Here is a 26,233-nt window from a genome sequence, read left to right on the forward strand (position 1 = left end):
TTCCCGCCCGGCGGGGTTGGCCGCCATCACAGCGCCCCGCCGCGGCGCCGCCCCGCTGCTGGCAGCGCCGCCTGTGGGGAGCGCGGCCCCGAGGGCTGAGGGGAGGATGGGGATGGGGACGGGGACGGGGAGGAACGGCGGCTCCTCGCGTTCTCCATCTCCGGGCTGAGCGGGCGACGCCTGCCAGGCCCCTCCTCCGCCAGACGGTGCGGTGTGCACGGAGATGCGGTTCCCAGTTTTTCCCATCGTTAAACGAGCGGCCCGGGCTGAGCCGGGCTCGGAGCGCTCCGCCCCGGGAGCCGTGAGGGGACAGCGGGGCTCTGCCCTCGGGGCGCTGCGCAGTCAGCCCGGGCCGCGCTTCGGCTTTGGCGGCGCTGTGCCGGCCCTGGGCGCCCCCTGGCGGCGCCGCCGCTCGGCGCTGTCTCCGCGCGGCGTGGTTCCGTCGCGCCTTTCATCCGAAGCGAATCGCGGAGTCACGGGTCGGGAAGGGCCGCTGAGATCCCCACCCGCAGCGCAGCGCGCTCCGTGCCCGCGGACACGTCCTCGGTGCCATCCCTGGGCCCCGCCCCGGCCCTGCCCTGCGCAGCGCGAGGCCGTCACCTCCCGTCCCATCGCTGTTGTGCTATGGCTGTGAGGTGCTCAAATGGGCTTAAAAGCAACTAAACAGATTAATTGCAGCAAATCCATCCAGGGTCAAGCCTACGAAGCCGCTGCCCTTGGTTCAGAAAAGCCTTAGAAGGGCTCCCACCGCGCGCTCGGCCCCTGCGAGGGCTGTGGGCGTGCTGGCTCACAGCTGCTGAGAGCGGCCACGGCCGAGCCATGCTTCGTGTGACTTTCTTCCCAGCAGGATCCGTGAGTCACGGTGAGGAGCTGAGCCCAAGCCAGGTCAGGCCTGGAGCTCCGCTGCTTTGCACTTATTGCTTCAAACACTGAGCTACCTCTGGCTGCACACAAGCCGCAGCTCCTGCACTGACGGTGCCGCCCGTGGTTTGTGAGGGCCCTCCCCAGCTGCTGTGCCGCCCTGGGGCTGCCACCCCGTGTCCGCAGAGCAGCAAGAGCCCTCCGTGCTCCTACGGAATCTGCCTGGCAGAAGCCATCAGATGCTTTTGTTTTTAAGACACACGCGCAGATTTGTGCATCTCCCCAAACTTGTGGGGCCTGCTCCGTCTGCCGCTGAATCAGGGCAGTGCCTTCCTGGGAACGTCCGTATAGTGCACACTTTCTGCAAACTTTCTGCAAACTCTGCAGCAATCGCGGCCAGGAGGATGGCTGCCCTGCTGCGGGTCGGACTCCTCTTGAGAATGGAATATGTCCTCAGCAGAAAGAACTCACCTGCAAGAGGGGACTGCTGCCTGTGGCTGTGATGCTCTTGCTGCCATCTCAGACCCCGTGGGTCCCTGACACTCGTGGCCACATTCCAATCTGTTTTCCTACGCTGTTTGTTCAAACCCAGTGCAGCTCTGGCCTTCCAGCAGGAAGTTTCTGAACACAAAATTATGATTCTGCTCCCCAGATGCTCAGTTCGAGCACGCGTTGCTCGGCCGTGCATCTCCCGCATCCTGAACAAAAACCGGACCGTGTGCTTCCAGCTGCCGCTATCTTTACGTACTGTTTTTCTTCCCTTTAGTTTCTCCTGAATTTCCTTTGTCTGCTCCATTATAAATAAGCGCTTTATTTATAAAATAAATACAGCTTTCTGGCACAGCCCGGATTTGCGCCTCTTGCCTCTAACCTCAGCCTGCCCAGCCCGCAGCGGCTGCAGCAGAGCGCGGAGCATCCCACCGCCGAGGCGACACTAGATGGCGTGGGGACCCACGGCACCTGCCCGAGCTGCTGGGACGGCTTCGCTTCCATCCTCCGCTGGTAAAGGACGCCGGTGAAAACTCCTCGTCTCCCTCAATGAAAGGGAACGCACAGCCCAAGCCCTCCCAGAATGGGAAGCGCGTCCCCCGAGGACAGCGAGGCAGAGAGCAGAATCATAGGATCGTTAGGGTTGGGAAAGACCTTAGAGATCCCCGAGGCCAACCCCAGCCCATCCCAGCACACCCACTGACCGCGTCCCTCGGTGCCACATCTCCACGGCTCTGCACGCCTCCAGGGACGGTGACCCCACCTCCTCCCTGGGCAGCGGTGCCAGCACATCGTTATCACTCCTCCAGCCCCGCAGCAAACAGCCCTGGAGCAAAGAGCAGAGCTGAGATTCGCAGCAGCAGATCCTATATTTTAGGATGCAGGGGACTTTTCTGAAGATGCCGCTCAGCTTTTCTTTCACCTGTTCTATCTTCAGAGGAAGGAAGAAGGGGGATGTGAGCCTCCAGAATCTGACAGCCCTGCTGCACGCCTCCGGGAGCTCAGCTGGAGGGGGTCAGTCTGTCCAGGTCTGTGCGGGGCCATCTGCTGCACCACAAGTGCTGCACGTTGCACACTTCCTCTGAGTCATCCGATTTCCCAGCCCCAGGGAGGAGGAACCACGTCCCCATGAGCTGGGGCTGCATCAGCGCTGGGGTAAGGCTTTAGCCCTCAGCAGGGCCTTGGGGAGCCTGGTGGGCAATCCGTTGCCATCAGGGCCACCTGGCCCAGGTGCAGTTGCCCTTCCAAGCTGCAAGATCCCACTGCCGGCTCACGTGCAGCTTTTTGTCCATCTGGACCCCCACGTCCTTCTCTGCAGGGCTCCTCTCAAGGAGTTCTCCCAGTCTGTACACATACCCGGGATTGTCCTGACCCAGCTGCAGCTCCCTGCTCTTGGTCGCATTGAACCCTATGAGGTTCACATGGGCCCCCCCTTTTGAGCGCGTTCAGGTCCCTTTAGGTGGGAGCCTTAGATTGAATATTAGGGAGCATTTATTTGCAGAGAGGGTGGCCAAGCGTTGGCACGGGCTGCCTGAGGGAGGGGGTGGAGTTTCCTGCGTAGGAGATGTGCGGATGTGGCACCGAGGGACGTGGTGCAGCGGTGGGACGCGGCAGTACCGGGCGACGGCTGGGCAGCGCGGGGTGACCGCGTGCTGCGTGGGGGGCAGAGGGGACAGCGGGGCGGCAGCGAGGTGGCAGCGGGCGCCGGGCATGGTGACCCTGGGGGTGGCATCGCGCTGTGATGGGCGCCGCGAGGCTGACGGCCGCCGTGCCCTCCTCCTCCTCCTCCTTCTCCTTCTCCTCCTCCTCCGCCCGGGGCCGTGACATCAGGCCGTGCTGGCGCAGAGCGCGAAGCGCCGCCTCCCCCCGCCGCCAACAAAAGTCCCCGAGCGCCCTCCGGGCCCCAGCGCCGCGCCCGCCGCCTCCCGACCCGCCCGGCCCGGCCCGGCCCGGCCCATCAGCCGCAGGTACGAACCGGGGCAGCGCCTGCCCCCGGAGCCCTCCCATCCCACCCCGCCCGCTGCGGGGGAGCTCCGGGCACGGCGCGGCCGGAGGGTTGCGGCCCCGCGGGTGGGCGCGGGTCGGTGCCTCCCGGGGGCGGCGCGGCACGGGGGGCACCGAGGGGCGTGGGGAGAAAACCGGGGAGGAGGGCAAAGTTTGGCTCCGGGGACAGAGCCACAGAACTTCCCCATCCGGCCCGGGCGCCGGCGGTGATGCTCACCGGGAAGTGCCAGCATCCGCGCTGCGCTCCCTGTTCCCATGCCCTACCGTCGCTTTGCCTTTCAGCCCGGATAACTTGTGGGTGCCGCTCCCCAACCCCCGCAGGTGGCAGCGGGGCCGCGCGTGGCAGCGGGGAGCCGTCAGCACGTGGCACCACGCGCGGGTGCTGCCAGGGGGCAGCGATCGCCGGGGAAGCTCCGGAGCGGCCGCTTGAATTGCTCTCGAGGAAGCAGCGCGGTGCCGGGATGCAGGGAGGGCCGGGCCGGGCCGGGAGGAGCAGGAGCTGCCAGCTGCGGGGCTGGCTCCTGGGCCGTCGCTGCTCCTTGTTGCTGGGAGCGCGGCTCGGCGCCTGGCATTGGCGGAGCGCGCCGACAAAGCCGGGGCAGCGAGGTCCCCTCCCCGCCGCGATTCCATCCCTCATCCCCCGCTGGCATCCCCATCTCCGGTCGGGCAGAAAGCTTTGCCGAAGCCACAGGGAGCTGAGTCGGGGAGGGGTTTGATTCCCGCAGAAGCCGGCACCTTTTCTTGGCGTCCCTGAAAGTGCTTTTGGCTTTTGTTCTGGATAACATCGGGCTTTTCGATGAGAAATCAGCTGGATGCCCAGATGCGACAGGGAGCTTTGTAAGCGCAGCCCAGGAGCCGTGTGGCCGGCAGGCAGCAGCAGGCAGCGGAGCGGCACGGCACTGCCCGTCCCTGCTGCAGATGGCCCCGGGCAGCAGTGGTACCCCAGTGTCCTGCTGCGGGACCTAGGGGCACAGAGTGTGTGTGTGAGGGTCGCTCCCGACCTCGGATCCCCCTGGTTCCCTCCCCTCCATGCAAAGCCCCTGGAGATGTCGCATCGGGCACGGCTGCTGCTCTGTTCTTTGGTGTCTGCGCTGATGCTCAGTGTTTCGATGCATCCCAGCGCTCATCGCCCTCAGGGCTCCGTTCTCTTGCTTACCAGCTCAGCATCACTGTGTCATCCTTTATCCCCACTTGCACCGCTGGCTGCCCAAAGTCTCCTTGTGTCACTGCTGTGACCTGGGGGCATGGGGACACAGTCCCAGCTCTCCTCTTGTGGGGCCATTCCCATGCATGGTGCTGTGGCAGCAGCTGCACACACGATGCCACTTGTTTGGGGCTGAGTCCCCATGGCCCAGCTGCAGCTCCCAGTGCCTTGTCTCACTCACTTCCCACTCATCTCCATGAGCTGGTTCCTTCTGCTCTGTCCAGGTGCCTCCTTCTACTTCTGCTCACATCACGGCTATGCCAGCTGCTCTCTAAAGTGGAAGGCAGTTACCTCACCCCAGGGGCTGGGATTTCCTCCCTTTTCCTTGTCCCTTTGCCAGACCATGTAATTACCCCGCATCAAGAGTGAATTTTGTGCAGCACAAGAGCTTTCCTGCCATCCAGTTGCATTAATACTTTCACTGCACAAAATCCCACAGCTTTTGACACGGGTCTAGCCTGAATCTCCTGCTCCTTAGCAATCTCCTCTGAGCACAAAGTGAGTGCTCTGTGATTAATGGCTGTCGGAGGCTTTCAGCACATCTGTGCGTGTACTTGGCAATGGTTTTCCAGCTGCTGGAGAAGCCCGAACAGCTGCATTGCCATGCTGGTGGCTGCAGGATTTCGTTGGAGGGTGTGGGGCGGGAGCAGAGGATGCTCTGTGTAGGTTCTGGTTGGGTTTGCTGCAGCGATGCCGTACATTTGATATGGGGCTGCAGGAGGGAGAACAATTGGTTTTGGCAGCCCTGTGCTCAGTGAGGTCTTTGGCCGCAGGACTGTCCCCTCGTGCTCCTCCTTCTGCCTGTGCCCGGCAGTGACCTGGGGAGCTGTGACTGCAGTCATTAAGTGTTGCCTTTGGACAGAGTGTGGTGATCAGCTCCACGGCCCAAAGCACTCTGAGAAGTGTGGAAGGGATGGGGAGCCCTCTGAGATCCCTTGGAGGAGTCATTAAGGATGGGGGTGGGCTGGGGCTCCTCCTAGGGCAGGGATCAGGTGTGATCCACCTGGAAGCACCTCCTGTCCCCCTGGAGCAGAAGGCAGCTCAGGGGAGGGTGTCCCCGCTGCACAGCGTGGCTGGTGGGGACAAACAGAGCCACCTCCTGTGCTGCTGCTGTACGGGGGAAAAGAGGTATGATGCAGGCAAACAGCTGGCACCAAAGTGAGCAGCGTGACCCTGAGCATGCCTGCAGATCCCTGGGTGGGGAGCAGGGAGTGGGGGCAGCAGCAGTGGGACCTCGAAACCGGGGCTGTGGGACCCCAAAACCAGGGCTATGGGACCCCAAAACCAGGGCTGTGGGATGCAGCAATGGGGCCTGGCAGCTGTCCTGCTTGAGAAGGAATGGGGCACCCTGAGGACAAGTGTCAGAAGTGTGTCTGTGCTATCCCTGCCCAGGGGGCTGATGTGGGTGGACGTGGGTGCAGGGGTCGCATCTCCACAGGGGCCCTCCTGCCTGTGCCTCCCCCCTAAGGAAGCTCCTGAACCCGGCCGAGCCCTGTCAGGAGGAAATAACAAAATAAGGCGTTCTCCAGAGAAACGCTTTGTGTCCTTTTAAGGCAATGCAAGGGCTGGGACTGGAGTGAGCTGGCTGGAAGGGAGGGATTTGGCACCGCTGGGCCCTGGGTAGGAAGCCCAGCCTGCAGGGCGTTGAGGAAAGGCTTCCTGGCTGCCGTGATCACACCCAAACAGCTCTGACACCCTGGGGTCACTGCCTCCTCCCCCAGCCCCACACCTGCACTGTCTGTGTGTCTGTCCTGCACCAAGCTGGCTGTGGGGCTGAGTCTGCAGCACAAACAGACCCCCACACCACTGGGCACCTCCAGCAAGCGCTTGGTTCTGATGCCTCTGTGACCACCTGAGGTTGCCTTTGGTCCTCCTTCCACCAGCCCCTTATCCTCAGCTTCTCCTCACAGGATTTCATTGACTTTGAGTTTCTTGAGGTTTCCATTGCCCCAGTCTTCAAAATGCCAAGGCTGGGCTGGCGCTCAGCCACGTGTGTTCGCCATTTGTCTTATTGTGGGATTATCTGCATATATGAAGATCAGGTGGCCTCTCATAACTCACCAGAAGCATTGCAGGAAAGAGGAGAGCAAAGGAGAAGCATTAACATCCCTGATGTTAACTGAACCTCCCCTGGTGCAGCTTGAGGCCATCACCTCCTCTTCCTCCCTTCCCTTGCTCAGAACAGAGCCATGAGCTCCCGGCTGCCAGGACCTGTCCTCCATGGGTGCTGATCCCGCTGGGTGCTCTAAGTGGGCATCCTGAGCTCTGCTGATTCTGGTCCTTAGCAGCTTTATCACTCAGTGCAAACGGTGCCTGCCCCTTCTCTCTCCACAGGATGCCGAACTGGGGTGGAGGGAAGAAATGTGGCGTGTGCCAGAAGGCAGTGTACTTCGCCGAGGAGGTGCAGTGTGAAGGCAGCAGCTTCCACAAGTCCTGCTTCTTGTGCAGTGAGTACCCCCCCCCCCCCCCCTTCCCTGCCAGCAGGACGCCTGTTTGTGTCCTGTTTGTGGGCCTTGTAAATATTTATGGGCTGTGTCAACGCTCACTGGGTTTCCCCTAGAAGCAGCCGGGCTGCAGGAGCTGCACGGAGGCATTCTGCTGCCCTCCAGGCTGGAGGAACACGGAGCATCATGGGCTGCCAGGGCTGAGCTTAGCCAGCATCCACACTGCATCCCTGCACCAGGGAAAGCTGAGGTCGTGTCCCCGGGGCTGCCGTGGGTGCTGAAGGCTGCAGCATGAGATAGGCACCCCGCAGGCAGCAGGGCAGGAGGTGGCACATCCCGTGATGCTGGCCCTGGTCCTCTGCATTGCTTTGCTGGGAGCTGGGATATGAACTGCCCCGTGTATGGTGGGAGATGGCCTCCAGGGGCCAAGACATCAGGCAGGAGGCATTGCTGTGCTGCTGAGCTGCTCTGAGCTCCTCCAGCTTTCCCAGCCCTTCCCCAGCACAGCGCTTGGGCCCCATCGGGAATGCGAAGCCACTATCTTTAGGAGAGAAAAACAAATACTAGGAGCTGATTTGCCAAGGAAACAATCAGAAAGGAGCCAAACCTACCACAGTGCATTAAACTGGAGAACAGCTCCGGGAGTGAGTGCTGATTGACTGCATGGCATCGGTCCAGCTAAGGCAACAGCACAAGCAGAAGTGTGATGCAAGGAGGCTGCCTGGCCTCAGAGCAGCAGCAGCTCTCGTCTGGTTGCTCTGTGGGGCGGCTCAGCTGTTCTTAGAAAAACAAAGGGTCCTTCATGCGATGAGTGCGGCGCGCTGGAATTTCTGCAACGCAGAAACCGGGGGCTAATTTCTAGGAAGCAGATTGGGAAGGAATTTTTTCTGTTGCGTGACAGCGGTTGGGGCAGACGAGGAGCTGTGGAAGCATGGACTGAAGGCTGCACCCACGCAGCGTGGTGGGAGAGGAAAGCAGATGCCAACAGCATCACCACCGTCAGGACAAAGCCCTTTGAACCCGCTGGTGTCAGCCCCCACGCTCCATCCCTGTGGGTTCCGAATGCAGAACTGTCCCTGCTTAGCTCTGGGCTAGTGCAGGGGTACCCCACTCGCCCACTCTGAGCCATGGGATGCACAGTGCTGTGCGAGCCTGGATCCCGACTCCTGTCCCGGGGATGGGGAGCATACAGTGAGCACAGAGGACCCTGCCAGCCCCTCCTTAGATGGCCACATGCTTCCTTCCCACCTCCTCCCGCCAGCAGTGCATGGGGTTGCTCGCGGCCGCGCGGGAGAAGCACCATATTTAGTAATAGGGCCGAGGAACGCTGCCTCTCGCCCCCGTATTTAGTGCACGGAGGGAGCGCTGGGCTGTGTTTGCATTCCTGTGATATTGGTAAAGGGCAAGGAACTTTCCTGCTGGCAAGGAGTAAAACAGGCTGCTGGGAGCGTCGACATTTAAGGCGCGTGAGCAGGATGGGGATGGCGGGGTTGCAGCTGTAACAGGATCTGTTTTGGGGCTGGCTGCCAGTGCTGTGGACTCTGCCTTGGGCGTCGTGCTCCGGACGGGGCAGGTAAACACCGGAGATTGCTGCGAGCACCGGTTGTTTGCTGCTCCCCTCCGGTCACACAGTGTGCCAGGAAGGGCTGGGAGCCGACGTGGAGGATGAGATCAGAGTGGGACAGGAGCCCGTGTGGTCTGAGCCCAGCGCCGGGGTCCCCAGGCCCTGCTGCTGTCCCCTTGTGTCCCATCCTATGTCCCACATTGTTCCCATAGCTGGGGCACCCATCTGGGCTGGCAGTGCTGAGTGTGCCCTGCGCACACCCCACTTGTGGCACGGACCCAGGGTGGCACATTGTCATGGATATCTGTATGATTTATGGGGAAATTCAGGATTTGTGCCCTGTCCTGGCTCCAAACCTGCTCCCACCCAGGGTGCCGGCAGCACCGAGGTTAACAGAGCTGCTGCCTTGTATTATCAGCCTTGTAGCCTTGGTGGTTGCTTCCTTTTAAAGCCAGACAATGTTCTTGTTGTGATCCTTATCTGCAGCCGTTTTGCATGCACTCCCTTTGAACACTGATCTTGTCTGGGGTTTCCTTGCTCCTTGAAAGCCGAGCTGTGCTATCCCATGTGAGGACTTGTTCTCTGCAGTTAATGAGCAGATCTGGGTGCGCAGGCTGACGGGGCCCTCCCTCTCTTCCAGTGGTCTGTAAGAAGAACTTGGACAGCACCACTGTTGCTGTGCATGGAGACGAGATCTACTGCAAGTCCTGCTATGGCAAGAAGTATGGCCCCAAGGGCTATGGGTATGGGATGGGCGCTGGGACCCTGAGCACCGACAAGGGCGAGTCTCTGGGAATCAAATACGAAGAGTGAGTTGAAGTCTTGTTTTGGAATCGGGGATGTTGTGTGCACCTTCTCCCTCACATCTGCCCAGATGTGCTCGGCTGTGCCACCCGGCAAAGCCAGCTGTGTGTTCTGCAGTCCCTAAGCTGGAGAGTGTCACGGGCTCCCTGCTTCTGGGGGGACTTCCCAAGTGCTGGGCATGCCACGTGGCTGGCAGGAGGCCCACATCTGCCCTGATGTTCTCAGTGGGATGAGGGCTTAATGGGGCACGTCCCCATCGCCCAGCCCTGCTGCCCGTCCCGTCCCAGCGCACGGTCGTGGGGCTGCAATTTCTGTGGGGATCAGCGCCATCCTGACAGCCCCTCCAAAACCGGGTTGGGATTTGCATTCCCACAGCTCTCCCCTCCTCCTTCCTGCTCCTGCAGCCCGATAACGAGCTCCCTCCTGTCCGCAGGGGCCAGGCCCACCGACCCACCAACCCGAACGCATCCAGAATGGCCCAGAAAGTCGGCGGCTCCGATGGGTGCCCGCGCTGCGGCCAAGCGGTGTACGCGGCCGAGAAGGTGATTGGAGCTGGAAAGGTACGGACGGGATGGATGGGACAGGGCACACATGCACCCTGGAAGCCTGGCACCCGAAGGGGAGCTTTGCCAGGATCCTCTGCATCCCCTCCTGTGGCCCCTTCCCTGCCCGGCTCTAGGACCCCAAGCGTGGTCCAGGCTCAGCTCTGCGCCGTGGGGTTGGGATGGTGGCAAGGCCTCAGCCACGGGGTTGTGCTGGTGGCACTGATGCTGCCCCACGCACTGACCCCTGCCCGCAGTCAGTGTTTGTCCCCAGAGCGCAGCAGGGAGGCGTGGAGTCACAGGAGCCGGCCTCCAGTGCTCGTACCGAGGCTCCAAAGGGGTTTGTGAGGGATGTGTCATGTGCTGGAGTTATCCTCAAAATCCCGAGCCGGGCTCTCGGCCTCCCGGTGCTGTCGATGTTTACGGGGACCCAAATCTGGCAAAGCAATTGTGCTCGAGAAAACCAGAGAGGATTCCAGAGCGTGTATTTCATGTGCTAATGTTTGCTGGCTGACTCTCAACTACCTCCTCCCCCAGCCCTAATTTCACATTTTCTTCCAAAAAAGGTTTGATGTTTTTCAAAGCGTTTATTTAAATTCCTCCGCGGGCTGCTCGGGGCCCGTGAGCTCATCTGTCCCTGGAGGACTGGCAGGGCTGGGGGAGCTTTATTTTTGAACGCTGGCTGATTCCTGCATTCTTAGTATCTATTGGCTGCCTTAGAGCTGGAGCTGTATCCCTCCGGTGCCACCCCTGGGCTAAGGTGCAGCAGCAGTGGGTCCTGGTGACTAACCCAGGGGATTTTTTCTTGTGTTTTAGAGCAGGGTGATTGCTCCTCACCCACTGCATTGTGCCAGTGACTGCTGCGGGGGGGTGAAGGCTCCCCAAGCCCAGCTTTGGAGCCAGTGTTTCCCCTCTGTGTCTTCCCCCTGGGGCAGGAGGGCTTCGCTGTGCTGAGGGCAGGGAGGAGAGCTGTTTCCAGCCTTCTCATCAGCAAACCCCTTTGCTGATGGCTTTGGGTCAGAACCAGGGCCTCCAAAGGGACCCCACCTGGTACCAAAGCTTTGCTGCCTCGTCTCCGTTACCGTCTGACCGGGTTCCTCTCCTGTCCCACAGTCCTGGCACAAGTCCTGCTTCCGCTGCGCCAAGTGCGGCAAGAGCCTGGAGTCCACCACCCTGGCAGACAAAGATGGGGAGATCTACTGCAAAGGTGTGTGCCACGTCCCCTGCCCTGCGGGGCCGGTGCAGGAGGCTCCCCGGGCTCAGGTCCCCTCCAGTTGTCCTGGATGCTGGGGGTGGAGGTGTGTGAGAACACGGATGGGTCCTGGGTCCAGGAGCTGGTGACCCCACAGCTGCTCTGGGGGGCACTGCAGGCCTGGCAAACCCTGTTCTGCTTCAGGAGAACTGCTCCGGTGCCCTCGTGCCACTGCCCTAACGTGACTCTTCCTCCCCTCTCTCTGCAGGTTGCTACGCCAAGAACTTCGGGCCCAAAGGCTTTGGCTTCGGGCAGGGGGCCGGGGCGCTCATCCACTCGCAGTGAGGCACCAGGAGCGGGGCTCTGCTCCTCCTGGGCTCCTGCAGCCCAGCCCTGGGCTTCCGCACACCGCAGCGAGCTCCCTCACCTCCTCCATCCCCGCCTGCTGCTTCGCGGCACCAGCGCCTTCCCCTGCCCCGACCCAGCGCTCCCCGAAGCTGCGGGAGCCCCAGTGCCACCACGGGTCCCTTGGCGGGGGGACACAGCTCGCCCCCACCCGCAGCGAGGCCCCCAGCGTTCCGCTCCGCGTCGCCCATCCCACCGGGATGAGCCGCGCTGCGCCGTGTCACCCAGCAAGGAATAAACGTCAAAGCTGACCCAGAGCATTGCCCGAGGGGTTGTTCCCCAGCGGGGGTGCACGGTTGGAGCCGGAGCTCAGGATGGAGCGGGAGGACGGAAGCGGTGCTGTTGTAGCTGGCAATTAAAGCAGGGGGGCTCTCGCTGTAGCTCCTCGTGGCTCTGCAGCCCCCCCAGCCCTCCCCCTGCGTGACCATTTCCAAAGCAGTGTTTCCTCCTGGCACTTCGTGCGGGTGCTGCCATGCGCACACCGCATCCAAACCCATCAGCGCTGCCGTGCCCAGCAGCGCCAACAGCTCAGAGCTTTTCACCTACTCCCGGGTTGGGTGTTTTTCTTTTTCTTTTTTTTGCTGGATTCCGATCCGCCAGCTTGGCAGCTCCCCAGGTTTAATTTGTTTTCGCTGAAACACTTTGCTTTCTTGGTGTGCTTCTCTCCTTTGACGGGTGTGAAATACTCACGGATCGTTCTCGCTGTCTGCCCTTCCCAATCTGCAGCGGGACGGCTGCAACTGTCTGCTTCCCTCTGCTGGCTGCTGCTCCCCGGGCACGGCGCCGGACAGACGGACGGATGTGTCTGCACATCTGCACCCAAGCGCTGTCCAACCTGCTGCCGTCCACAGCACGCAGCCCTGCTGCCAGCCTGGGGATTGGCGTGGGGTACCCAACGCTGCCCCCAGAGAAAGGCCCTGGGCTGGTGGGGGCAGAGCTGCAGCACCGAGCTCTGCTGGCTCAGCAGAATGAGACCCTTCTCTGGGTCTGTGTCCGTCACCAGGGGACAGAGGGGAGGTGACAGGCTTTGCTGAAGCTCCGTGACCTCATGGCTGTGGGAAGGTGGTCCTGCCACGGTGGCTGGAGGTGGTGATACAGTGAGCAGCGGAGGCAGCCCCAGATGGAGAGGAAAGAGACCGTGGGGCTGGTGGCCTGGCAGTGTCACCGACATCCCGACCTGCTGGCACAGAGCTGGGAGCGACAGTCCCAAACCGCTCACTTCCAAACTCCCGGGGTACACCATCCCTGAGCGTGTGGGAAAACAGCCCCGCGTGCTCCTCGCAGGGACCCACCTGCCCTGCTCCTCTCAGCGCCCCACGGGGCCCAGGCTGACCCCCATCTGTGTCCGACATCCCAAACTGGGGCTGCTGGGACAGCCGGGACCGGTGCCAGCGTGGTGATGTTGGCCTCGGGGAGCACGAACCAGTTCCTGACTGCGCAGCGGGCCCTGCCCTGTTAATGAGGGATAATGAGGTGCTTCTCCTGGTGCTGCAGACTTTGCCTCCAGGCCATGCTGGCTGCCAGCGCTGCCCCCAGCAGGCATCAGCCCCAGACGGTGACCCCGGCACAGCTCCGTGGGGATTTGTCCCTTTTTTTGACTTTTATTTTGCTGGGTGAAGGGCTCTGCACACTCTGCACACTCAGGGTTCATCCATCCACCCGGGATGCTGTGACTGTCACTCTGTTCAGCAGCCCATGGCCAGCACCGTGCCCCCAAATGTCCCCGCGGGCACAGCACAGCAGGGCCAGCTTCTGCCGGGTGCTGGCATGGGAACAGATGGAGCTGTCATGGTTGGGAACGAGACGGGCTGGAAAGGCGCCGGTGTTTTGCCACTGGGGAGGGAGGAGTCTGGCGGGACCAGGCTGTGCTGCATGGCCCCAGCCCTGCTCAGTGCGGTCACATGAAGCTGGGGATGCTGTCCTCACTGTGGAACGGACTGAGGACAAGAAGTCATTTTCCTTGGAGGGGTTTCTGGGGAGACAGGAACTCTGTGCTGGGTGCTGAGGGCTTGGAGCAGCACCCTTGGGTGCAGGGCTGGTGGGTACACAGCCACCTCGGGGTGATGGCATGGGGATTTCCATCTGCAGATGTTCCCTCTTGGGCTCCCTCCCCGCAGTCCCTGCAAGTTGGTGCTGCACCCACAGCATCGTGCTCAGGTGGCACTGCACCCCATAACTCCATGTATGAGACCCATACCCCTCTTCTACGACTGCTGCTGCACCCCACAGCCCTCTCTCCTGGATGCTTCTGAACCCCATAGCCCCCTGCCCCAGATGGCCCTGCACCCACAGCCCTCTGTCCTTGCCGGTACTGCTCCCCAGAATCCCCTGCCCTGGCTGTCACTGCACCCCACAGCTCCACGTGCAGGTGCTGTTGCCCCCCATAGCCCCGCAGCCATCTGGTGCTGCACCCACAGCCCCCATCCCACGGGCACTGCACCCACAGCCCCCTGCGGCCCCCAGTCCCGTAGGGCTGCAGCTCCGTGCCTCGTCTTCTCCCTGCTGCGCCTTTGCCCACGCTGCGCCGCGGGCTGTTTGCACGGGGCCCCAGGACTGCACCCGCCCGCGGGCACCCTGAAAGCACCGTGCGGGTGGGTGCAGCGGGGCCGTGTCGGGCCTGGCCAGGCTTCGCCTGGGCGTGAAGGGTGCTGCACAGCAGGAGGGGCCAGGCGAGGCGGGGAAGGAATGCAAGTGGGAGAGCGGCCGGGCATGTAGCGACAGATCCTGGGGAGCGCGGAGCCGGGGATCCCACACGCTGCATGGGGCAGGACGCCGAGCCTCAGCCATAGGGACGGCGGCATGGGGCATCCCGGCGCTGCCGCCCCGCTGTGAGAGCCGACGGGGGCCGTCCCGGGGGCACCGAGCTGCGGGGGTCCCGGCAGCCGCGTGGGGAGGGGTGGAAATCCCCAGCGGGGGATGCGCGGCTGCAGGAGCTGAGGAGCCGCCATGACCCCCGAGAAGGTGCTGCGGGAGGGGGTGCTGGAGAAGCGCAGCGGGGGGCTGCTGCAGCTCTGGAAGAAGAAGCGGTGCCTGCTGACCGAGAAGGGGCTGCAGCTCTTCGAGCCCAAGGGCTCGCGCCGCAAGGAGCTGAGCTTCGCCCGCATGAAAGCGGTGGAGTGCGTGGAGTGGAAGGAGCGGCACATCTACTTCACGGTGGTGATGGACGACAGCCACGAGATCGACTTCCGCTGCGCCCAGGAGGACCCGGGCTGGAATGCCGCCATCACCATGGGCCTCGTCCGCTTCAAGAACCAGCAGGCCATCCAGGTGGTGCGGGCACGGCACAGCTGCAGAGCAGGTACCGGCCCCGCCGTGCTCGGGGTGTGGGGACCTGGTGGTGGGATCCCACCCCGGGGTGCTCCGGCGTCCCTGTGGCCACAGGATGGGGATGGTCCCATGGATGGGATGGGCATTTCCTGGGTTTGCATTGGGTGCCCCCCTGCTCTGGCTGGGCTCTGCTTCCTCCCAGTGCAGCCTGACCCCTTTCCCAGATTCCATCCCCTTGTACCCCAAGGGAGGGACACGCTAATGTCATCTCTCCCAGAGGAAGACACGGGGTGAGCTCTGCCTTCTGGCACATGGGATGGGGGTGACACTGTGCTCCCCGGGGGCTGATCCTGCTCCTGCCCAGCACGGGCCGGGTGGGTGAGCAGAGCTTCTCTCCGCAGTGGTGCAGTACGACGCAGCCGCAGCGGGACAGCGCGTGGCCATGCAGCGTCCCCGGAGCAGGATGGAGACAGCACTCGGCTCGGTGGGCGGTGGGGAGAACGGGATCCCGGCTGGAAACTGAACCCTTGGGGCCCCCCAGGAAAGCCAGTGCAGGTGTTGGCCCCAGTGCCATGGGGCAGGATGGCAAGGCACCAGGGCATGGCTGCGGGGCTCTGGCTGCATCCACTTGGACCGATGGGGCAAAGGGCACAGCCAAGGCCACCACCTGGGGCTCCCGAAGGTGACAGATGAGGCCAGGACCGAGGCGGACTGATGGAGATTCCCAGGCCTCTCCTGCAGGACAGGGGATGGGATGGGTGAAGCTGAGCCCAAAGGAAGCAGCGCGGTGCTGAGCCGTGGGACATCGGATCTGGATGGGGGCACGAACCCCCTGAGACCCCACATGGAGAAAGGACTGGAGAGGGGACCCCTCGGTCACCATGCCGGGTTGGTGCGGTGACGCGGCCGCGCCGCTGGATGCTGCCCTGGGGATGGCAATGTGACAACATGGGCCCCAACTCCTTGTACCGAGTGCACCCCAACAGGCCCTTCTGCTGCTTTGTTCTTGTTGCTTTGTTTTGCGGGACCACTCAGTTTACGGGAGAACACTAATCCTGCACAGAGCTTCATGGGTTGTGCATAGACATCCCCTTAAATCCGCCAGCATCCCACAGCCAGGCTCCTGTGCCCCCCATCCCGCTGTCCCCTGGTGTTCCCATGGTGGCTTGGGTTAGGGCTGGGGTTGGGGTCAGGGTCAGGGTTAGGGTCAGGGCTTGCTGCCCGGCGGTGCAGGCAGGGGAGCAGGAGGGGCAGGGATCCCTCACGACGAGGCTCTGCCCGGACAGGCTGTGCCGACACGAGTGCCTGGAGCCACTGAGCTCTGCAAGCTGGAGCCTGAGCCTCGCAGCCCCAGGCTGTGCGGATCCGCTGGGAGCACGCCCGGCTGCGTGGGAACAGCGCGGCCCCGTGTCCCTTGGGCCCGGCCCCGTGCCAAGCACCGGGTGTCTCTGGGAAGGGACAGTGGCACGGTCCGTGCCTGCTTGCCATGCACCATGCCCTTTCCAAGCAGCTGTTGGATGGATTTCCACCCATCCACCTCTCCCTGGTCCTCAGATCTGGGTTGTTTAATAGGGGGAGCAGAGGTGAGCTGGGGGCACGCTGTGTGCAACCAGACCCACACGCTCGGGGCGCAGGGCAGCAGCAGCACAGGTGTGACTCCTGCAGGAAGGGTCTCAGGGGGAGGCTGGGTTTGCTTGGGAAAGCTCCTTGTACGGAGCCTGAATGCTGCCCAAATGAGTTTAGCTGGCTGCTAGGGGTGCAAGGAGCTCACAGGTGCTTCCAGCCCGGCCCGAAAGCAGAGCGAGGACACACGGGAAGATTTTCTAATGCTGTAGGAGGTGGGGAAACTGAGGCATGGCAGAAGGGTGGGAACCACGCAGCCCCTGCAGCACTGGGGCCCCGGGGGCACTGAGCAGCGCTGCAGGCAGGTGCCGAGCCCCGGGATGGAGCAGGGTGCCCGGGGCTGCCTGAGTTCAAAGCCTGAAAAGCCGACCATGCAGCTCCATCCTGGGGCTGGCACCCATGGTGCTGGGCTCAGCCCCTCGTACATGCTGCCCCCAGACCCTCCACCGCCCTCCTTTGGATGCTCTCTGATAGCTTTGTGCCCTCTCTGTCCCTTCCATCCCCACGGCCAAGCCCCGATTCCATGCCTGGAGGTGATGTCCCCGTGTCTCTGAGCTGTCCCACCCCCTCCCATGCAGCACACGGGGTCTCCTCACCCTCACCCTGCGGTGCCCTCGGTGTTTGGGGTTGTCTCTGAGTGTCGGGCTGGGGGTGGCCGTGTCTGGGGCGCGAGGTCCCAGGGCTCAGCAGAGGCTCAGCTGTTGTTTCTAACTCCGTCCTGGCTGCCCTGGGAAGCTCGCTGGCTCTGAAAACACCACTGGGGTCAATGAATCGGGGACAGTGCCTGGCAGAGAGCAAGGACAGGTGGGTGGGATGGCCCCGGGGCCACGAGCTGGGGATGGGACCCACCAGCACCGCGGCAAAGCTGCATCAGGGACAGCAGCTTTGTGTGGGGTGGCCAAACCACTTGTAGGGGTCAGATCGCTTGAATTTGGGGCTCTGGCACCTTAAGGATGTGGCACTGAGGGACACGGTCAGTGGGCATGGTGGGGATGGGTTGGGGTTGGACTTAAGGATCTCAGAGGTCTTCTCCAACATTAATGATTCCCAGGCGGGCCTGGCCTCCCCATACAGCTCTGGGAATTCAGTGTTGGCATCCATCTCCTCGGAGACAGCCCGGGACAGGCCCCGCTTCGAATCAATGTGTCCCAAACACTGGCGGATATTTTATGAAGAATTTGACCTCAGAGTGGTCTTCTCCATAGATTTCCAGACTGTCCCTATCCTACATATGAAGATCTCAGAGGGCATCTCATAAAGCAACCCCATTGTCTCCAGGCAGCTCATCACTGTGTGAGAGACAGTGGTGGGGACCCAAAATGTCCCTGTGACATCAGAGGGATGGGGACACCCTGGGCTCCTGCTGGCCCCATGGCTGCCGGTCCTACAGCTCAAAGCCTGGGGCTGGGGGGAGCCCCTGTCCCTCCCCTCCTCCTCCCGGGTCCCTACAGAGGACGAAACCTGAGCCCAGAGTCAATGGCATCCCAAAATCGCCCGCACTGCCCCCCGAGCCCCGGTCCCCAGGCAGGGCTGCAGGGAATGCAGGGCCTTTGTCACCAGCTAAATTTGGCTCCTCTGTGCGCAGAGAACAATCCCGAGGAGAGATGCTGGAGGCACGGCCCCGCGGGCATCTTGCCTTATAAAGGGCTGCCATAAAGCCTCCTCCTGCAGCCCAGGATCTGCCGCACTGAGCCTGTGCTTGCTGGGAGCAGAGCAGGTGAAGCCAGGATGGGGCTGCCACTGTCACTGCCACCATCACAGCTACCGGGCCTGCACCAGCCGGGGGGCTGCTGCACCATCCCCCTATGGCACGGGTCCCACAGGTGTTCTGACAGTGGGAGGAGATGGGAATGGCACATCCCGTGTTTAGCGGGACGCAGGGCTGAACCCCCCCATCACAGGAACCACCCCATGCACGCAACTGCGTGTCCCTCCGTGACCATAATAGATTTAGGATTAAAATACCAGGCATTGTCCCCGCTGGGCTGCACGCTGGGGATTGTTTGCTCCTAAACTTGCCCCTAAAAATACCCCAGGAACAGGTGCTGCCTGCCCCGTGGGCTGCACGAAGCCTCCTGCTGCAGGGACACCCAGCTCTGCGGGGCTGGGGGGGGGGGGGGGGGAGCAGCTTATTTTCTGCTTTTCAGTGATTTCACAGGGAAAACATCAGGGCTTGCGAGGGGATGGAGATTGCTTGAGCATCCCAACCAGAACGTGGCTGCTCCCGACCCACGCAGGGGGCTTAACCCACGTTCAGCCTTAACTGCTCACCCTGTGCGCTGGTGGAAGCCCCTCCCTGAGGCCTTTCCCCATTGCCCCCCCTCAGTGGGGATGTGCACTCCTATGGCAGCACTCCTGTGGGTACGTCGCTGGGGCTCATGGGCCGTGCGTGCGTCGGCTGGTGGGCTCTTCATCCCATCTCCCTTTCTGCATAAAAAAAAAAAGAGGGAAAAATAAAATCGGGAGATTTTCTACCGAGAGAAAAGCAATGCAGAGACTCGGCCTGGCGATGTTTGCCTCCTTGCAGGGCTCATCCAGCACCGCGTGGGAGAGGAGTGGGGTGGGAAGCGCGTGGGCACCGCTATTGCACCCCATCCAGCTGCATGCAGCTGTGCACAGCGGGCAGCGAGCGGCAGCAGGACTGCACCGACCACATGCAAACTGCAAACATTGCCCCGAGCGCGCTGGGGTCAGGGGTGCAACAAACCCCGGCTGCGATGCACGCGTGTGCTCGAGGCAGCGCCCCAGGTGTGTGCAGCACGTCACGGGGCAGCGGGGCTCGCAGCACCAGAGGGGATTTGTGCTATTTTTACCGACCACTTGCGAGCCGGCTGCGGGTTAACACTCCCCCTCCGCCGCCTGGCCCCGCAGTGCTCGGCTCTGCGGACACCAGGCACCAGCTCCCAGGTGAGAAGGGGTGGGGGGCACCCCCCGGTGAGATCGCCGGGGACGCGGGGCCGTTGGTCCCCAGCCACGGCAGCGGGCTTCCCATCTGAGTTGGCCACCGGTGCCATCCCGGGGCGGATCGAGCCCTTCTGGGGCTGCTCGGGGTCGCTGCGGGGAGGTGGGTTCGGGGTGCGGCCCCCCAGGGTGCAGGGGGATGGCAGGGCCGGCCGTGTTTGAATTGACAGGGTTCTTTCTTTTAATGTTTTCCCTGCTTTTGTGTTTTACGAAACTTTTTACGCTTTTTACGGCCGGAGATGTGTGAACGGAGCAAAACGAGCTCGTCCCGACCTTGTCTCCATCAGAGAGCAAAGTCTCTTACGGATGCTCTGGGTCTGGATGGAGCCCCCAGATCTCTGACACAAGCTCAGCTGTGCCCTCAGGGAACTCAAATTACAACTATTTTGCCCTAAAACTCGGTTGCCCTTGGTAGAGGTCGCTGGGATGGGGTCTGGCGTGGGTCCCACCTCCTGGGACGCAGCTTTGTTCCAAGGGGAAGGGGGGGGGGCACCAAGAGGCTCCTCCAGCCGCTGCCGTTCTGCAGGGACACAAAGGATTTTCTGCTCCCCCCCCCCCGGGGGAATTCGGGAAGGAGCAGCTGGGATCTGACCTCAGCCTTCCCCATTGTGTTCCCTGGAGCGTTCGTTGTGTCACCAAAAACCTCCCAAAAAAAAGTGTGAAATGAGCGGCTGACATCCGACTTCTGCTAAAAAAAAAAATATATATAACCTATTTTGGGGGTTCTTCTCTGCAAACCCAGAGACCTGGCAGGCTCCGTGGGATGGGGCTCCCGCGAGGATTTGTGGCATTTCTCCCCCGGCTGCAACGCTTCAGGTCACAGCTCTGGGGACACGGGGAGGGACGGGGACAAACTGGGGGACCGCTGCCCACACACCGGGCAGTGCTCAGCCTGGGGGCACCTCTCTGGGACCAGAGGCACCCTCCTTAATGCTCCCCTTTGTGGTTTAAAATGGTTCCCAAATTCACTGGGGGGTGCAAAGAGGTCGGTGGAGGTGGAGCGTCTCAGTGTGAAGGAACACCACCAGCCCCAGCAGCGCCGACGAGAGCTGTTCGTTGGTGGGATGTGCCTTCAGTTCGGATGCAAGGAGGGAAGGAAGACTCGATGGGCATTTTCCCAATGCTTTCCCTACCCCCGGGCTCACGCCGTGAGCAGCCGGCAGGGCTCAGTGCACAGCAGCTGCTGGGGCATAGGGTTACCGAGAGCATTTCAAGTATGAAAGGGAGAGCGTTCGGCGGGGATGGGTGCATGGGCTGGATGCTGGAGGGGTCCAACCAGCGGGGAAGCGTGACCCCTCGCTCCGCCCTGCGCACACCCAGACCCACAGACCCCCCCCGGGGCTGGGGTGGGCACGGAGAAGCTGCAGGGAGCAGAGCCCCGCGGTGCCCCACGGCCGCTCCCCTCCATCAGCAGCACCGGACCCACACCGCCCTGTGGTTCGTTTCATCTTCCTCCCCTGTTTGTTTCTTTCTTTACCGATCCGTCTATAGGTACACTCGGTTATTGCTGCACGTTATTTATTTATTTGGGTCTGTGTGTGTTTTCAGGAGACCAGCCCAACGCCGCGATGCCGGAGCCGTAAGTAGCTCTGCTCTCCCTCCCCCCGGGGCTCTCCTATTCGTGCCCATTGAGCTGCTCTTTCTTATGGGGTTCAGCTTGGAGAACAGATTGTGCTTGGCACCTCTGCGCCGTTCCCTTTGTAGAAAACCATCTGTCTTCAGCTAAAAATGCCTAGCGACCTCAGTGTCCCCATTGGAAGCTTGGAGCTTCCCTAGGTCAGAGAACCTGAAACCACAGGATCACAGAATTTTGGCCTTTTGAGAGGGGGCCCTCAGCCCCCAGGGAGCTCTGTCCGCTCAGCCTGGCTGCAGGTCAGGTCACCTGTGGGTGCCAGTTATTGCACACAGAGATAAGGAAAGCAATGGCAATCCCAAGGGAAACTTCTGGCTGCCACCTCCTCCTGATTCCCGCTCATTCATGCTCTTCTCTCTCCTCTCCTTCACTGCTCCTGCCCGAACGCGCCCACCAGCAGGGAGGTGAGTGCTTCCCCTTTTGGGAGGGATCTTGATGCTCTCTTTGCTCTGAGTTTGTTTTCAAAGCCTTTTCCCTCCCCTTTCCCCTAGAGAAAATCCAAGATCACAGCCTCACGCAAGCTCTTGTTGAAGGTGAGTCCTAAGGGCTGGAAACTCCCTGGGTTTGGTGGAACAGGAGCAGCGTGGTTGGTGGGACGGCGCTGGGGAACGGCAGCACTGCGGGAGCAGCTCCCACTCCCACCTCGTCTTCTGAGAAACCCTCACTGATGTGGGTTCTGTGGCTGATAGAGCAAATCCCCCCTCCCTTCCCCCTGTGTGAAGGTGGGAGAGGCTCTGAGCCCTCCCGCTCTGCAGCCGCAGCCCCACAGCCCTCGTCTTGTGCACCTGGGCTGAGCAGCACCACCCCGGGAGCTCCCCTCGCTGTGGCTTGGGAAAGTCTCTGCCACAGCAGAGCAAAGGCACGCAGAGAAGTGCTGAGGTCGGCATCCCGGGGGCCCACCGGCACCTCTGGAGACCTCGGCGATGGGATCTGCTCATCCACACCTGCTTGTGCCCGCAGAGCTTGATGCTGGCAAAAGCGAAGGAGGAGTGGGAGCAGGAGATCGTGGACAAACAGTCGGAGAAGGAGCGATACCTGTCCGAGCGCATCACCCCGCTGCACACCAGCGGGCTCTCCTTGAGCCAGCTCCAGGTACGTCCCCAGCCCGAGGATGGAGCAATGGTTCTGCAGCACCGGGGACACCGCTCACCTCCCTCGTGCTGTGCTTGGCCCTAGGACCTGTGCCGGGAGCTGCACGAGAAGGTTGAGATTGTGGATGAAGAGAGATATGACATCGAAGCAAAGTGCAACCATAACACTAGGGAGGTAGGAAGGAGGACAGGCTGCTTGTTTGCGCTAACTCCCTCCCAGATGTTAGCTTGGCAGGGGTCTGTCATGGATGTGGGTGCCTCAGGGTTGGCATTTGCTCTGCACAAGTGGCCTAGGGTCCAGACCTGACCTGGCACAAGGCTGTCACGGAGATCCTGCTGCCCACTGGGGTCATGGGCGCTTCCTTGCTCTCTTATCACGCCTCGTAGGTCTGAGCACTCCTTCTCGTGCTCTGGCTGCTATCCAGGTGGGCTGGGAAAGGCAATGACAGCTCTGAGCCCAGGGAGAGGTGGCCCTAAGGGCAGGGGCTTGGACCCCGCTGGGACTTGGGGTCAGCGGAGACTCCTGCTCCCCCCAGGCTTCCTTTCCTTGCGCCCATGCAAGGCTTCCATTCAGCGACCTCCGCATCCTCCCTTCCCCATCCTGCAGATTAAAGACCTGAAGCTCAAGGTGCTTGACCTGCGAGGGAAGTTCAAGCGACCCCCGCTGCGGCGAGTCCGCGTCTCCGCCGACGCCATGCTGAGGGCTCTGCTGGGCTCCAAGCACAAGGTGTCCATGGACCTGAGAGCCAACCTGAAGTCTGTCAAGAAGGAGGACACGGAGAAGGTGGGTAGAAGGAGGAACCTCCCAGGGCCTTCTTCAGCCTCTGAGGGCTGTCCTCATCCCTCGTAAGCCCCAGACATAGAAGGCCATGCTCACTGCCTGGATTGTAGGGCCACCTGGGAGCTGTAGGACTGGACCAGGTAACTGGCAGACGATGGCAACGGAGACCCGAGGTTGCCTCAGTGATATGTTGCCCTCGCAGAGCATGAGGGACCCGTCCGGATGGGATGACGCAGCTCCCTCGCTGTGTCTGCTGAGCAGCAAATGCAGAGAGTTTGGTCTTTGGTCTTCCTGGGAGCAAGGAGAGCTCTGATTTGGTGCAATCCCACTCACAAAACACCCAGGAGACTCCCAGGCCCAGATTAGATAAGAGAGAGCCAGAGCAGCAAGCACACTTGGCAGCAGATAGGCAGCCCAGCTCACAGCAGCATTGCAGAGATAAGAGAAGGGATTGAGTCCTGGCACTGCAATTGGACTTTCTTGCCTTGACTCCTTGCTTTGGGTTCACCTTGTGCTTCATAGCCACGAGGAGAAGCACAATGCTGGCTTTTAGGTCAGACCATCCTGGCAGTGCCACATCGAGTGCTTTGACAACCCCAGAGGGTCTGGGAGGACTTTTATTCAGTGCCTCCTTCAGGAATTGCAACTTTTTGGTCCTTTCCGGAGCAGCAGCAAGGTTGGGATGTTGAGATTCCTCCTAGAAGAGTTGTGCTGCTATCCCAGTGCCTCTCCTCAAAGATCACTGTGTTTACCTCTTGGTCCCAGCTCAGCAGTTTGCACGAGAACCTCCATTTTCTGCTTGTTTTTCCTTTTTATTTTTGCCCCCGTTGTTGCTAGTAGGACAGACTCAGCCCTTGGGACAGAAAACTGCACTTACAGGTCTCAACGCCAGGTGGTGATCAGACCTGAGTTTATTTTAGACAATGTGAGACGATTTGGAAGCATGGCTCGTAATCTATGAATGCCTGTGGGCTGGCAGAGCCGGTGCCTGGGCACGTTCCCAGGGCTGCCACCCCCCCATTCTCTCCTGCTGGGCTCTCCCCGCATGGCTGGCACTCCCAGCCCTATCCAAGATGAGCTCTCCTTGCACAGAAAGTGGTTCCACTTGCACTTGGTGCGCTGATGTAGAACTGGAGTAAGTCCCACATCGGCTTCATCTTCCTAAAGAGATTTTCTGGGATTTTCATGCAGCTTTGGGGTGATGGCCTCATGCATCCAGAGCTCCACGCTGCAGCTCGCCGTGCCCTTGGCCAGCCCCACGTCCACGCACCAGGGGCAGAGCTCTGACAGAGTGGGCGTTTGCAGTGGGGCAGCGGCTGGCTCTGTGCTGGGCTCCGTGCAATGAGGCAGGGAGCTGTGGGGCTGCCAGTGCTCTGCCCCAACCCCTGTCACCCTTGTTCTCATTCCCCCTGGCAGGAGCGCCCTGTGGAGGTGGGTGACTGGCGCAAGAACGTGGAGGCCATGTCGGGGATGGAGGGGCGGAAGAAGATGTTCGATGCTGCCAAGTCCCCCACGGGACAGTGAGAGGTACGGGCGTTATCCCAGTCGGGATCCCAGTTCCTTGGGCCGCTTTCTGGGTAACTCCTCTTCTGCCCCACTGCTCTGCTCTTTTTCTCTCCCACAGGAGCACCAGGACAGAAGAACATCCCCAACCCTTCTGGCTGCCCCCCCACTCCCCCAGCCTTGCTGCCCCTCTGTCCTCTTTGCACCCTTACCCTGAACCCCCCACTGAGATGAACCATGTGGATAACTGTTCCACCATCCCCTCCCAACTCTGCAGAGATGGGACAGCCCTGTTCCCCCGTTCCCAAACCTCCAGCACAGCCCAAGATGTGCCCATGCGGCTGCATGTGTATTAAAGGATGGTCTCTGGGGCTGAATGCTGCATGGGCTCATCTCTACTTAAGCAAGAGTAGGTGTGGGTACAGAGCAAGACAACCCAGTCCTTTCCTGTGCCCTGGGCTCAGCCTTGCATGGGACTCATCTATTCCAGCCCCCACCAGGCTGGCACCCCCACGCTCTGCTGAGCCCCCACCCCACCCTCCCCACGCCCCTATCATTTCCTATGTCAGTGCAGCAGTGGGTGGGTGCACCCCATAATCATGTCTCCCACTTGGCCACGGTGCCATTGGGGTGGGAGATGCACCACCACGACCCCAACAACAAATGTGAAGGGTTTCGGTCCCATCTCGCTGCCCGCGCGGGCGCTGTGCCGAGGCTGCGTCCTGGGATCCCCAGAGGGAACTCGCACACACGGCTGTGATTCTGGCAGGGGAAGAAAGGCGTGGAGGGAGAGGCAATAACTGTACCTGACCGACTGGAATAGCTGGAAAATGCAGGGAGGTTTCATGGAAACAAAGCCTTCTTCAGAACTGAAACAGAAGCAGAAAACCCAAACCGAGTCGGGGTCGAGAACGCCGCTCCGAGCTTAGCGTAATTATGATGATTCGGTACTTTAAAGAAAGGGGTGGTGTGTGTGGGGAGTGGAGGGATGGCAGTGAGATGAAAGGCAGCGGGGAGGTGGGTGCTGTGGGACCGGGCTCTGGTGGGCGCTGCTCGGGTGCCCAACACATCGTTAAATCCTCCGCACCGAAACGCCGCGCACTGCGGCAGAGCGATGCCCAGGGCTCCCAGCACATCCCTGCAGCCAGGTGTGCGCTCGTTGCAGTCTATAGCTGGCTCTGTAGGGCCAGACTGGGTTTTGGACTGAGGGGCTAAAAGAAAAAAGGACAACCCAACCCCCAAGTCCACCGACTTTTCCAAATACGATGTTTCCCAATCGCCGCGTCCTGCCCTCATCCTCCTCTGGTGGAAAACCATTCCTATGATGACCATTTTGCCCCGGGAGCATTTGCAGCTCTGCTGGTGGTGGGAGCTGCAGAGGGAGGGCTGGGGGCAGCGGGCAGCCCAGGGTCCCACGGCCCCTCTAACCCCATGGCCTGCGCAGACCACGGCGTGTATGCCAGGCTGCCAGCTCATGGAGAAGCTAAACTCTGACCCATTGCTCATATCAGAGGGAATTCCTCATTAATTACAACTAATTTCCTGCGCTATGAGGGATGTAATCTGCCGTGCAGCTGCTTTCCAGCTGGCAGCATCAGTTACTTCATGTAATGCAATCTGAAAGGCTGCTGGGACGCTGCTTCTGGGGGACATCCATACTTCTTCATCATCAGCTGTGGCCCTGGGGCATCACAGGAGATGGCTTCTGCTGAAGAGACCTCTGCAGGGGATGGCGGGAACCTGAAGGACTCTACAGCATCCCTGGGGCACCACAGTGGCAGCTCTGAACCAAGGCATCCAGTGCTTGTCTAAAATCTCCCCTTCCCTTCCCTTCCCTTCCCTTCCCTTCCCTTCCCTTCCCTTCC

At 61.4% G+C, this 26,233-nt stretch overlaps 3 protein-coding genes and 1 long non-coding RNA gene across 5 annotated transcripts; 3 read left to right on the forward strand and 1 right to left on the reverse strand.

Annotated features, from left to right (window-relative positions):
* On the reverse strand, positions 1,653-3,096 carry LOC110388278. The gene is made up of 2 exons (XR_002432841.1): positions 2,273-3,096; positions 1,653-2,176 (listed from the first exon to the last, which is right to left on the reverse strand). It is a non-coding gene; the product is annotated as an uncharacterized LOC110388278 (long non-coding RNA).
* Positions 3,152-11,760, forward strand: CSRP1 (cysteine and glycine rich protein 1). Its single transcript, XM_021377390.1, has 6 exons — positions 3,152-3,317; positions 6,893-7,005; positions 9,207-9,375; positions 9,804-9,930; positions 11,026-11,119; positions 11,373-11,760. The coding sequence occupies exons 2-6, from the start codon at positions 6,894-6,896 to the stop codon at positions 11,447-11,449; spliced, it is 579 nt and encodes a 192-aa protein (XP_021233065.1). The 5' UTR covers positions 3,152-3,317; position 6,893; the 3' UTR covers positions 11,450-11,760.
* PHLDA3 (pleckstrin homology like domain family A member 3) lies at positions 11,903-16,996 on the forward strand. The gene is made up of 2 exons (XM_021377391.1): positions 11,903-14,807; positions 15,178-16,996. Exons 1-2 carry the CDS (start codon positions 14,456-14,458, stop codon positions 15,297-15,299), a joined length of 474 nt encoding a protein of 157 aa, XP_021233066.1. The 5' UTR covers positions 11,903-14,455; the 3' UTR covers positions 15,300-16,996.
* On the forward strand, positions 19,042-24,733 carry TNNI1 (troponin I1, slow skeletal type). 2 transcript variants are annotated; one of them, XM_021377414.1, is made up of 9 exons: positions 19,042-19,306; positions 20,909-20,939; positions 21,391-21,397; positions 21,485-21,526; positions 21,954-22,085; positions 22,170-22,259; positions 22,692-22,868; positions 24,282-24,392; positions 24,490-24,733. In XM_021377414.1, exons 1-8 carry the CDS (start codon positions 19,054-19,056, stop codon positions 24,387-24,389), a joined length of 840 nt encoding a protein of 279 aa, XP_021233089.1. In that variant the 5' UTR covers positions 19,042-19,053; the 3' UTR covers positions 24,390-24,392; positions 24,490-24,733. The 2 variants fall into 2 exon arrangements, with proteins under 2 accessions (XP_021233089.1, XP_021233090.1); XM_021377415.1 differs by lacking the exon at positions 19,042-19,306 and adding an exon at positions 20,757-20,797.

Source organism: Numida meleagris, chromosome 25, assembly GCF_002078875.1.
Source record: "Numida meleagris isolate 19003 breed g44 Domestic line chromosome 25, NumMel1.0, whole genome shotgun sequence".
Lineage (NCBI taxonomy): Eukaryota > Metazoa > Chordata > Aves > Galliformes > Numididae > Numida > Numida meleagris.